Consider the following 14039-nt stretch of genomic DNA (forward strand, 5'->3'; position numbering starts at 1 on the left):
CATGAAGACACTGACAGGCTTTGGCTAACTGGAAGAGACCAAATCTGGTACCATCACTGTTGAATCATCACCTCTTCCACAACCCCCACACAGATTACCCAAGGAAACTCGCTCTTTAGCCAACGCTATTGTATCAGTGTTCTCTGCACTTTCCAGTTTTCCTCAGTGAATTCCATAGAGAACAACAGGCCCACATGCATTCAAGCTGAGAAGACCATGCTTCGAGAGTATGAAGATAATCACCAGTGGAAGTCTTCTCTTGTTGGTCTTCTCTGGCTAATGTGCAGATAAAAGCTCAGTGAGCTCTTGTGTCTAGTCTAGAGTCTTCGGGGCTCATCCTCACTCTTGTTTCCAAAAGCCCACAAATAAGACTTTCTAAAACAGGTGATCTCAGATTTTTTTGAGCAGATAATCACGCTATTCACTTGGACAGTAAAAATATTGTTACATAGGTACAATTCATCCAGGTTTGTTTTTGTTTTGGTAGAACGGAGAACATTCTGGAGCTAGATCACTGCTACTAGATTAAATAAATAAGCAAGCAACAACAATGAAACCACAAAGTTTTACAGAAGTTCAGCCCTACCGTTGGTCCACGACAGCTGAGACCTTTGACGGCTGATACATGCTGTACTCACAGGCTTAAGCATCTTCTTGTACTCTAGACAAGTGCAGTCTAAGGATCAGACACACATCTCCCCCAGCCGTTTTTCATTTATTTCCATGTTACCTATTGTTGCATTAGTACTTAAACATTGATAAAATCCAATGGTTCTGAAGAGACTTATGGCCTACACTTCATATTTATTCTCTGGCTTCCTGTAAAACATTTTCTGTTCCATGATCTAAAAGCTAATCACAACACATACCCATTCATACAACTGAGAAGATTCGAGCAGCCCAGCCCCCTCATGAAGACAATGATGAAGAACGAAGGCAGTGACATGGGAGGAGGAAAAGGCAGCAAAGAGGCTCCGGAATGGTCGTGCTACAGAAATCGCTTGCAGCACTTCGCGTAAGTATGGGGAAGCAAGTAAAACTGAGCCAAAGTATAAACAAAGTCCGTTTTACCCTGTTAAAAGTAGGCTCCCCGGCTTTATAATCTCCATTCTCATTCTCTCCTCTATCACTGCCAGTCACCCCTCTTTAATAAAAGACTATTCGAAGGTAGCATTTCAGAAATTGGCCTCTGGGCTCTTTTACTTTTAGATATTCCCCGTAGGACTGTGCCTGCCACCAAGTACATACTCCGAAATCTGAAGTAGTGCCTGGAAAAATGATGTATGCATCTGCTATCATAAGCATGTGGGTCTTTAAGGAAGCGATAACAAACAGAATCTTCTCTTGAAGTTTCTAGAACTTTCTTTGGAATTGAGGGGAACACATGATATGGTGTTAACACTCTAACATCAGGATGGGTTAGAGAGGTGCTCTTGATGGACCAGTTGGTGGTGGTTCCCCAGAAAGGCTGAGGTGAGAAGTACAGGGTCATTACAGGGAGCAGAAAGAATGGTCACATCACAGGTGCGGAGAGGGTATTAAGGAAACCTGCTGGGCAGTGGAGAGGACAGGGGCAGGCCTTGAGTCTCCCCACGACACTGTCAGAACACTTAAATTAAACCATATAAACTATAGGTGAATAAAGCTTTTCTTCTGAATTTGAGAGACTGAGGGCTGGGAAGGTGTGGTGGGGGCCAGTGCCACCAGGCATCAGGAATATGGAGGGGAGACAAACATGAGGAAGTGATGGACTCTGAGCATCCCAGCTCTAGAGTACAATTTGAACGAAGGCATACGTAAATCTCCTAGGGACAGGAAAACTGCACGTGGCATAAGCTGCAAATTATTTCTGCAGCTTTTAGCTCAGGTGAGGGTAAGATCAATGCTACTTAAAAGACAGGCTGCATAATGTGAAAATTATCCACCCTGCTTTGTCCCCTGCATCTCACCAAAGCATCTCAGACTGCCATGAAACAACCTAGCCAATATCAGGTCACCTGGCCAGAAAAATGCCTTAGGACAAACGCAATGTCATTATTTGAAAGCTAATAATGATACAAAACAGAATGACACCAACTTCGCAAGTTACAAAAATAAATCAGTGCTGTCTGATGAAGAATCAACAGTAGATGCCTTCTTATAACACTGAAGAAGTCTCTGTACCCATGGGCTGGTGAGAGTTTTTTACATAGTAGAATTCTAGAGCCCATCAGGTTTTTGTTTCTTTGCTTTCATTAGTTGTAAAAAATTCTAAAAGTCAAATTTTGCATTTACAATAAAACCTAATTACTTATTATGTGCTAGAATGTACTAAGAGAGAGTGTGAATGTGTAACACTAATGAGATCCCTGCCTGCCCCCATGATGCTCACAGTCCAGGGGAGGAAGCAGCCATAAGTAGACAGACAGACACGAAGATCAAAGACCCTAGGCAGGTCAGCCTTGGTGCTGTAAATGTACAAATACAGCAGCCAAAACAATACAAAAGGAATTTCACTTTCAGCATTTCAAAGAACACAAAAGGGAATGTGTTTCATTGTTCCCAGACATGCATTTCCTAAAATCATTCCCAAACCTGTCAACCTCATAACTAACTCCAGAGCATTATTAACGCCAAAACCTAAACCTCCAAACCCATAAGACATTCGTTATCTATCTCTATCAGCTCTAACAATGCGATTCTAGGTGGCATCCATATTAACAAGCAAGAAAGAACCCTTCCGCTTCGGGAGAATAAAATCTAAGCTAAACTGAAAAGACGAGGGATAGATTCTCCTCAACGGAGTGATCACTGAATGGAGGGAAAGCCACACACGTTTTGTGTGGTGATTCCTTGTCTGGCAAAATATTTTAAATTGTTAAGGAAAATTGTGGAGACAAGGTCATTCATTTGGCATTGAGGTCAGGAGTAACACACAGTAACATTTAAAGCCATGGTGTTAGCATCTAGAACCAGTTACAGAACAAAGGCCAAGACTTCTCCATGCAGAAACTATTTTACATGAACGCTAAGTACCATACATTCTCTAGGGACTGAAACAATATAACCAGAGCAAAACCAGCTTAAGGGACTATGAGAGGTGTGACTGGAAAGGGAGGTGGGATAAAAAAAGACACTGGGCTTTCTTTGGTCATGGTAAAAATAAAATTATATTTTACCAAGTACAATAGACCATCTGCAAGGATTGAATGTGGGTCAGTATATGAACAGATGGCCTAGATGCCCAATGAAATGGACTCGTTGAGAGGGTGGGCAGTAAGGAGCTAGGGATGCGGAAGACTGACGCTAGGATGTGTGGTGAGGAAGGAACAGGCAAGCAGCCAGCTCTCACCGGAGGAGGAGGAAGAAGATGGTGTGGGTGCCCTTCTTGGCCTCTATCTGTCGATGCTTGAGCAAAAGACTGGGAAAAAAGGCAACTTGGATTGAAACCCCAAGGGCTCACAACTGAAATTTAATCAACTCCACATTAACTGAACACTACTATGTTTAGAAATACATATATTTAACTTCAACCGCAATGGTCCCATTACTGTTTTATGACCAAGGCTTCTAATAAGGTCCAGCAAGAAGGAAGTACTCAATAAAAGTTTATAGAATGAATTTTATATTGTAATTATCCTTCTGCTATTCAGAATACCCAGGTAATTCTTCAGATCAAAACAAATTATACTTGATAAAATATAATTCTCAGTTCAAAATGTGAAAGAATACACATTTTATACAATCTATATAGAAATCTATGTTTCAAGAGAATATTCTTCCCTGGTGGAATATGAGTTGGAAGGAAATGCTATTTTATTTGACCTTTGATTATTTAAATTTTTCTTTTTAATTCTGTGGCATGTGTGCTCTTTTTGTGACTTCAATTCCTCTGGGAAAGAGAGAGTGAATAAATTAAGAGGCTACACACCAGCTCTCATGTAAAACGGACCCGAGACTGATGTGCTCTGCGGCTACCTCTTCACCTGCCCTCCTTCCTACAGCATTGTTCTCTGAGCTCATCTGGGGAGACTCGGAGCCACCTGTCTAGATCAAGGGTGAGACACAGGCACTGTGCCCTACAGTGCCAAGAGCCCCTCCCCAACTCTGTGGTCTCCATCCCTGCTCTCATTCCCTTCTCGCCACCACGACCATCAGTCCTACTATTTAGTGCATTAATATCCTGGGCTAACATCTCAGCACAGGCAGCCTGAGATCTTCCCCTCAGCACTGTGCCAGCCAGCCAGGACACAGTTAACAAATCTAAGATGGTGCCCATGATGATGGCAAGTGTATCTTCAAAGGACTAAATAAGAATTGCTAAAATTTCAAAAATTGAGTTGGGCTGACCAGGAGAGATCCAAGGCAACGGGACCTGTTCGCTTCCCTTAAGTGGTACAGCGGTCCATTCTGAACCTGCCACTTCCTGCTGCATCTACTTCTCTTCCCACTTTCATCTCTTCTTTCTCTTCCCAGCCCTTCTTTTAAAAAGCTTTGAGAATGCAGCACAAAGCTACACAGCTGAAATCCCAGCACTTGGGAACTGGGGGTGATGGAACCAGGAGCTCAAGTTCAACTTCAGCTATCGATGAGATTGAAGTCAACCTGAGTTATATAAAACCGTCCTAAAAATAAAGAAGGGAAGGGAGGAAGAGAACTTTGTTGTTCTTTGAGTCCATTTATTTTATATTTTACCCAATTTGAACTTATTACTGCAATACTAACACACACACACACACTCCTATGTATTATTCCTATGTATTATTCCCAGTAAAAACAAGCAAAATAAAGCAATTAAAAATGATCCATTTTAGATAGGAATATCTGAGTGTAGTTGGATTTTTAACACCCTCATGGATAAAGACAACCCTGTGCACCGAGACACCAAACTCTGTGGCAACGACAGAGTACCAACAGTGTTCAATGTTGCTGACATGCTCCTCTGATCAATGTTTCCTAAGCTAGAAAACAAGTAGAATGTTTATTCCTTTAAAACTAGTGAGAGAACTCATAAATGCACGGTAAATACAAAGGACTTGAGACGCTATCCACAGCCTTCTAACCAAAGTCCAAAAACCAGTGACATGTGGAAACCAGCCTAACTGAAAACAAACACTTGCCGTCCTATTTCTCAGATGACCAAATGGTATTATAGGAGACAAATGGCAACAAAAAAAATCGCTTGGGGAATAAACGAAAGCAAGCAATGCCTCCCAACCAATCAGCCTCTTGAGCACTTAAATGGATGCTCAGAGAGGGCTCCGAGCACTTCAGCACTTGAGCATCATTTAGCTCCACAATGTTTCCCACAACCTCAATCAAGCCTTTTACTAGGGAACAGGAGAGAAAACTCCTTCCTCCTTCCCCGTCCAAGTGGGTCACTGTTGTCTCTCTCCACTCAGCCTTTTCTAAGGAGGTTGCCAAATTCGACTGTGGTTCACTGCATATTCTAAATGCTGGAAGTGGTTATGGCCAAACAAGGTCAGAGGATACAGAGGATACACTGCTGAGCAAGGATGGGAGTGCACTTGGGATTCACGCCACGTCTGGGAGGTGACTTGCTTTCTGTGCATGCTCCCTGTTTATGGGTGCACTCTCTGTCTTTTCCTCTAATGTTCCAAACTAAGAACAGGATTGAAAAGCCTTAAGGATATTTGCGATCATTTTAAACAACAACAAAATAGTCTAGTCATCCTATAAACAGAACTATCATCTTCTGTAAATAAGACTAGAAGGCATTTCATTTGTCTTAGAAATAGTTATTCTACTAATCAGCCACAATGGTAATTTTCATTGTTCCTCTAAGCCACAATCCAGAGAGCTCCAGGAAGACGTATAAGGCTCAGGCTGAGACTAAGGACAATGGCAAAAGCTGACCTGCAGAGATAAGACAATAAGGTAGCCTGATACTTTAACAAAATCCTGGCTTTATTTTCCTACATGTCATAATTTTTGCTTACAGACACCCTCAAGTTCAACTCTGAGTAATTCTGTAGAAAAGCATGTCCACCTTCCACCTCTCCCAAGGGGTCCACAGAACTCAAAAATCCAAATATGACTCCTACTCAAGCTTCATTATATTGGTGGGGTGCTTCAAGAGTATTCAGAGATGCAGAATGCCAGGTTCCCGGAGTGCAGAGGAGCAACTGAAGCCTCATACACCCCTGTGAACCTTGCAAAGATGTGACTGCCAGCTGCCTGCATCTGCTAGCCTCTCCCCCACCCTCTACCCCCAAGAGATTCAAACCCACTTGAATGAGGAATGATCTTCTCAGTCTTCCTTGTCATGCATAGTAATATGACCAAGTTCTGGCTTGATTTAAGAAAAATACATGCTGTTAAAGGATCATTAAAAGTGAGGGATTACCTCTGCCTCCTACCATGTAGATCTTATAGATGAAATTGTAGTAGCTGTTTTATATTTTAAAGTAGCCAACATTGAAGACAGAAGACAGATGCTGAAAATAGCAGAAGAGAACCTGAAAGACAGCTGATCCTCAAGAGAGCCACCCTATCAGACAGCCTCTGCAGATCCCTTTACACGAGAAAGGGTAAGCATTTATTTCATCAGTTATCTTGTAGTAAGGATGAGCTACTCGACTTAAAAAAAAGGAAACAGAACAAAATGGTCACTGATATGTCTATCACGCAGCCCTCGAAGCCTGCCTCATCTGAAACAAGACATTTAGCTGCCCTCCCCTGGAGAAAATCCTTCACTCAAACAGAGATTCTACAGCCAAAGAAAAACATCAGAAAATTGTAGTCTTACATCTTCCACAAGAACAGAGGCTTGAGATCCACTCTGCCTTTGGATATACTCACTAATCCTCAGCATCCCAAGATTCTAGTTTCGACCTTGACACTCCAGGGGTCTCACCGAAGGAGCACAAGGTATATGAGGCTGACCATTCTGAATCACAGACTGGACCAACACTGCCCACTTGCCACTTGTGCCTAAAGTAAATGCAACTTGTAGTGTAGGCACCATGATGAGGCAACCATTAATGCCACTAACCTTTTGTACTTAGCTATTATAATCAATAGACAAGTATAAGGGCCATACTACTATAGCAGAAAATGATAGCTCATAAGCATATTAGGATCATAAACATAAAATATTACTACTAGCAGCACTAGTAATAGATATTATTTGATAGATAAATGGCATATGGCTTACATTGCAGTACCTGGCTGGCCCTTTTGTAGAGATGTTATTTGTAATTCACTAAACATCAGTATCCCCATCTTATGGATGCAGGGACTGAGGCTTTCAGGTAACGAATGACTTAGTGAAGACTGTAGCCAGTGGTTATAGCAGAACCCAGACTTGTTTTAAGCTTATATTTAAAAATATATATATACAATTCTCTCTTTCAAAATATAAGAGAGTTTTGAGCCAGCAAGATGGCTGAGCTAGTAAACATTCCTCGTACCAAAGCTGCTGACCCGAGCGCCATCCCCAGAGCCCACGGGATAGAAGGGCAAAAATCTATTCCTGAAATCTGCTCCCTTACCTCCACCCTACATCCACAGACATGCTGTGCTGTGCATGCATGTGCACGTGCACACACACACACGCGCACACATGCACACACACGCACACACACGCAAAATAAAAACCTAAATTTTTTTTTCAGAACTTCAAAAACCATCCCAATTCCACCTCAACTGTTGTATTAACACAAGCATTTCCTGAAATCGAAACATACAATAAAAACAAATGATAAACAACGCCAGAACACAATGAGACAACCCTCCAAAGCATTCCCTTTTAATTCCGCTCTTTTTTAAAAAAGTTTTCTTTCAGGGCAACCAATGTGTTTCCACTGTAAGGGTCATTATGCACCTTCTTATTTTATAAACATTATATGACAGAGAAACACCTAACAGTGTGTTCTCAGCAGTTACAGCTCTGTGTGCCGTTTCTTTTGAACCAGTGTGGGTATGTTCACCTCATTGTTGAGCATCCTCTTTAAGAAAAGGGAAAGAACATTGAAAGAAACATAGTCCCAAAGCCCTCATTGAATATATCCAAAACTCAGCAAGGATTCAAACAATGAGTCTGAAACAGAGGGAAAACATCAGTTTTCATAGCAGAAGTCAAGGATGTGGACACAGATACATATGTGTGGGTTTTCTTTTTAATTTAAGGATACATATTAAAACAGTATTTAATCACAGAAAAAGAATTTATCGGTTTTTTTTTTTGTTTTGTTTTGTTTTTTGTTTTGTTTTTTTTCTTTTTCGAGACAGGGTTTCTCTGTGGTTTTGGAGCCTATCCTGGAACTAGCTCTTGTAGACCAGGCAGAATTTGTCGTTTTAATTAAGTTTCTTGAGGGGCTAAAAGGTAAAGGCTGAAAACACTCCCAGGGGAAAGGAGTTAAAGGGAAGGTTTGAGCTCCCTCTTTTTTCCTTTTGAAGAAATTCACCAGGATTCCCTTCCTGGGAGACCAGATAACCGGCCCACAGCCGGATGCGCATGCGCATCTTCCAGGTACCTACTCCCCGCCAGTATGGGGAACATCTGCTGTGTGACTCAGCAGCGATTTAAACAGCAGACAGAGAGTTCTCAAAAGTAGAAATGTCGGCTGGGAAGATGGCTCACCAAGGAAAGCACTTGCCAGCCCAGCATCATGCCCACGTGTGAATCCTTAGCACCCAAAGAAAAGCTGGGCAGAGGTGGCAGCCGGCCCTTAGTCTCGGAGCTTGAGAGGCAGAGAGGCTATCTATCCCAGAGGCAAGGTGGCCAGCGGTCTAACCAAATCAGTGAGTTCTGGGTCCAACAAAGGGGCAGACACCAAGGGAGATACTTGGTGTCAGCCTCCAGCCCGCCCTTCCCCGCCACACACAGCAACCACATGTTTGTGCAAGTGTACACCATAGACACAAAGAAAATTTTAAAAGTAGAAATACTCACAAAGCCATTTCAAACTGTTCCAGCCACTTTTTCTTTAAATCTTTTGTTTTGCAATAAAATTCTAACCCGTTTTGTCCTTGGGTATGGATGAGGTAGAAGCCGTAAGACCACTGTGAAAATGGATATTCTTCAAGTTAATAATTGTCATTTGTTAAAAAAAAAATATTTCCAAATTTATCAGAGTGCCTTACCCTCCACACAAAACCTTATAATTCTATCAGCATTAATATAGATAATTATAACCAACTTCAACTTCATATTGATGAGAAAATCACTGGTACCATATTGATCTTAGGAATTAAAAATGATCAGATCAACTGTGCCATGATCCAATCATGGCTCACAGGAGCCTCTACAAATCGATCTCTGAGAACTAAATGCCTGACCCAGAAAGCAGCAGCGTGGAGCACTAAGGTACACCCGACTCCAGATTTGCAGGCTCCGTATTCAAATATTCAACAACTGCAGACGAAAACAACATCTCTGTACTCGGGAGGTGCAGACTTTCCTCTTGTCATTATTGCTAAACACTGTGGCCCAACAGCTATTTTCAGGAATTTAAGCATTGTCTTAGGTTTTAGAGAACCCAGAGATGTTTTAAATTATATAGAAAGACACGCATGGGTTCTCCGCAGACATTAAGCCATTTAGATAAGGTTCTGAGTATCTACAGATTTAGACATCTTCCCTGGAGGGGGGGTCTAGACACCAGTGGATGGCTGCATTTGAATATTCAAAGCTCTACATAAATTACTAATAGGAACATCCCAGAAGGTCACCTTTTTATTTTCTTTGTCAGTGGTAGGATTGTTGGCTATCTTGTATTGCTGAAGATCTATTATTTCCTTCATCTCGTAGTTATCCCCTTTCCTCTTACACACAATCACCGCCAAATCGAATAAGAAGATATGCCTGCAACAGAGAGACAGGGCGAGTGACTGACAGAAACGGTTTAGGGGCTCCTGTGCTTTTTCCTGGAAGGATATGATTATGCCAACCAAGCAGTCTTCTTTGGCATTAAGGACACCAGGCTGGGCCACACAGGGGAATGCGGGCTCACAGATGCAGCAGAGGTCTCCAGCACAGTGATGGAGAAACGCTGCCACTCCACCCCAACGCCCCTCACTTTAATAAAAAGAAAAGGGAGAATCATAAAAAGAACAACACATATACCGCAGAGTTATTGAAATACTCATCGAGATAGGCCATAAAGCTACTCATGAATAACTGATCTCTTTTTATTTAAAAGCTAAAAACTCAGAAAAAAAAATATGCATGCTCAGGATAGTAGATCTTGTACTACCTTAAAAGCAATTGGTCAAAAGCCTTGAGAACTATTCATCCCTTCCACAGACAAGACATAAATTTCTGGGTCCCCTCCCAGGAGGAGGGAGCTACTGCCCTCCTAGGTGAGCAAAACCAAGCTGGGGTAGGTGTGCAAATAGCCAAAAATGATATTGATGATTGCGAACAGTGTAAGATCACACCCCGGCTAACTTTAGAGCCTGCACGTTCACACCTCATGCCGAGTGTCACAATTTAATGGGTCACTTTAAGCGCAGCTTGGGTGTAAGAGAAAACTGCAAAAACAGGAACGCGATGGTTAACTTTCCGCGTTAATTTTTCTTTATCCTTTTTTTTTTCTTATTAAAGGCAATGGTAATTGGGGAAGGAAATGAACCTTCTAACCTTATCATCCGGCGGCAATATAGGTGTGCTTTGTGAAACACCCAGTGATTAACACGTGTATTCTTAACCAATGATTGTGACAATGGCACATTCACAATGCTCAAACACTTCCCTCATCCTCAAAGTCAAAATTGTGGCTCCTGAGAGCTCCCTGAGGAATCAGAGCGTCAAGGTGGAAACAAGAGCTGATGCTGCCCCCTGCTGGCCGACTCTCTGTTCTGCAGGATTCCAGGAAATGACCACACAAGCATCAGTCTGACAATCCTGCATCATAGTGGAGGCTTACAGGCCTGGGGAACTGAGGATATTCAAGGACTCTGCCTAGAAATCTCCCTTAATAAAAATATAATTAAATAATCTGCATCTGACCGTCCTCCTTAGTATGCTTTTCATTATTTTTCTTTAATTTTTAAATGAGTCTTTTTAAAAAGGGTAATCATGGTTTTGTGGCAATTGTCTGGTGGCATTTTGTAACTGGAAGGTGTTTTATCACCTGTCTCATTTTCAAAGATTTTCATTTAGGCCCTAAAAACGCAGGCAAATTAACAGGGCGAAGACTAGAAAATGAGATCATCCATAAGGCATACATTAGGAAATGCAAGGGACCACTGACTGGCCTGTCCCCTTGCCTGGCCACCCCCACCCCAACACTCCTATGACAGCAACTAGCAACTATTAATTTTGAGAGTGCACTGCCCTCCCCTCTCCTCACCTTTCTTGCTTCGTATGCTTGTCCAGTGTGGTGATTCGGATTTCACCATCTCCCTGAGGTCGCCCAAAGAGCAAAACTGGTTGGTTCTAAAACATAAACGTGTTTGTAAATAAATATAAAAAGTGTGCCTGACCTTTCCACAATCACAAACAGAAGGAAACATTAGTAAAGACATTTTCCTGGACAACTACCCTACTTATAGAAACAATTGATATCATTTGTTACTTATTTTAATACATTTACTCTAAAAATGCGTAAGACTTTGATACAAAATACAACACAAAAATCAATCTGTCCTTTGAAATTACAGCGGACATACTGGAGACAGTACTCTTACATATAATCTTAAAAGGGAAGTTACCGGGGCTGGCTCTGACCCCTGAGGACTAGCTGTCATGGTATCAGAGCTACCGTTCAAGCTTCCAAGGGACAGAAGCGACCAATGGTCCTTCCCAGCTATGATGCCTATGAACCACAATGACCAACATGACACAGTAACCACAGGGATACGCATAACTTGACAGCAACTGAGAGCTCTCTAATCATACCTGGGACTGCAGGGCCAGTGACATCACGGACCTTACAGGAGAACTTACAACCATCACTTTGCTAAACCAGCACAATCCCTAACTTCATTCTCAGTAGTTATTCTTAGGCTCACTGGTAAGTGTAGCTCCCACCCCTTGCCCAGGAAACTAACTTCCTTTCCAGCAGACAGAGACCATTACAAAAACAAAAACAAAAACAAAAAAAAAACAATAAAAATACAGAGTTATTCAGCTCTATCACAACTGATATCTCTACAACACAACTCCTGTACCTTAGGCTCAGGGACCATTGCAGAAGAGGAGGGAGAAAAATTGTAAAAGTTGGTGGAACAGTAAGTTTTCTGTGAGATGGTGCTGCCTAAGATACCAGAGAAGCTATACCCACGAAGTTCCCCCAGATTGACTTCCTAAACACAAGTTGAACAAAGACAAAGAGACCTAAAAATGTGGGAGGGGAAAGCTCACAAGGACTCAAGCATAGACCAAAAACTACTGACAACTAAGAAAGGCTGAGAATGAGGGAATAGTCTTCTCCGAGTTAGGAGCACAACTGGCTATCCAATGCCAAGTGATCAGCTCCGAAAACACAAGCATATAAGTAACATTATACAAACTGAGTGTATTTGTGCAATATTTAGAGAAAAAGAGACCATGGGTTTGAAAGAGAACAAGATGGGAGGATAACTTGGAAGGGTTTGGAGGGAGTGAAGGGAAGAGAAAAAGGATGCATTAATTACTTATAATCTCAACAAATGAAAATATTATTTTAAAGGTGAAGTTAGATTCCAAAAGAGAGAAATAACTGTAATGATCTTTACTAGAGGAATATTCTAATGACTAATATTTGTCACACATTCAAGATGAAATGACACAGCCTCTATCTTCATAAACACACTACCCACAGGGGAACAAATAGCTACACATGCATGTAATTGCAAATACATAATTATCCCAAAAGCAGAGTATAGGAAGGGGAGATAATTTCACCCAGGGATTCAGGGATGGCTTCCTTGAGCTAAGAGTTCTAAGATAAAAAATTTTGATGTAACAATTAAGTGAGATATTTTCATAACATTTTATGCAGGGACATAAAATATTTTTAAAAGTAGCCAAGGTATTCATTTCTCCAAACATGTCCAACGAATATGCAAAACCATGTTCAATGCTTTAATCATTAGGAAAATACAATCAAAACCAAATCAGACACAATTTCACATCCATTTGGATATGTATTTTGCACATGTGCTTAGAAAAGAAAACATCTAAAAAAGAGATCTGAAAGTCAACATTTGTCAAAGTTCATGGAGAAACTGGAATCCATTTATATTACCAGTAGAAATGCAAACTGGGGCAGCTGTTGTCAAGAATGGAATGGCTATCACTCAAAATTTAATCACAGAATTACAATACAGTTCAGAAATTCCACTACAGAACCAAAAGAAATGGAAGCAGGGCCCTCAAACGGATACTGGCAGACCCATTCACAGCAGCATTGTTTACGATTCTTCAAAGGGAGGCAACAGATGTTCTCTGGACTAAACGACACAACGTGGGATATGCACGTGACACATCAGACAGCCTTAAGGAGACAAAACTCATGCTCGACAACACGAATGAATGCTTATGGCATGAGGCTAAATAAAATAAACTGGCCACAAGAGCACCAATACCATACGGTTCTATATATTAGAGGGAACACAGGTACTGGATTCAAAGCCAGAAAGAATGGTACCCGGGGACTGCAGCAAGAACAGAGTGCTGAAAGCATGCGCTCAGTGAACACAGTTCCACAGGTGTAAGAGCTCTGGGGCTGGAAGGAAACCATGGGTAGAGAAGATTGTAAATATACTTAATATCATATGTTTATGGTGGTCAATTTAAGGTCAATCATATTATTATACTACCAATGCTACATAGCTGTCAGGAAATATACTATGGAATTCTAAAAGAGAAAGGATGATGGGAGGTTAGGGAATGGGATTCCCTTTAGCTAGGACCTTGAAGGGACATGATAGACCATGATGGGGAAAATACTCTGGGCTCTGAATGGAATATGTTCAAAGGTAGAACCACAAGAAGCAATAGAAAACGGGAGACTTGCAATCAGCACAGCATAATTTCCAGGATGTTAATCATGTGGGCAGTTACTCACTAAACGAGTTCAGAAGATAGTTTACGTTCAGATCATAGCATA

At 41.5% G+C, this 14039-nt stretch overlaps 1 protein-coding gene across 2 annotated transcripts in view; it reads right to left on the reverse strand.

The window, feature by feature from the left end:
- Positions 1 to 14039, reverse strand: part of Vav3 (vav guanine nucleotide exchange factor 3) — a 314833-nt gene that overhangs the window by 138746 nt on the left and 162048 nt on the right. For both annotated transcript variants that reach the window (XM_041655077.1, XM_041655076.1), the window contains exons 13-15: positions 11298 to 11383; positions 9676 to 9808; positions 8897 to 9006 (exon numbers count right to left, since the gene is read on the reverse strand). In XM_041655077.1, the coding sequence (XP_041511011.1) occupies positions 8897 to 9006; positions 9676 to 9808; positions 11298 to 11383 (329 nt within the window). The remainder of the gene's footprint in view (positions 1 to 8896; positions 9007 to 9675; positions 9809 to 11297; positions 11384 to 14039) is intronic.

This window comes from Microtus oregoni, unplaced genomic scaffold (assembly GCF_018167655.1).
Source record: "Microtus oregoni isolate MIOR12 unplaced genomic scaffold, Mior012 000000F_ref0000247, whole genome shotgun sequence".
Classification (NCBI taxonomy): Eukaryota; Metazoa; Chordata; class Mammalia; order Rodentia; family Cricetidae; genus Microtus; species Microtus oregoni.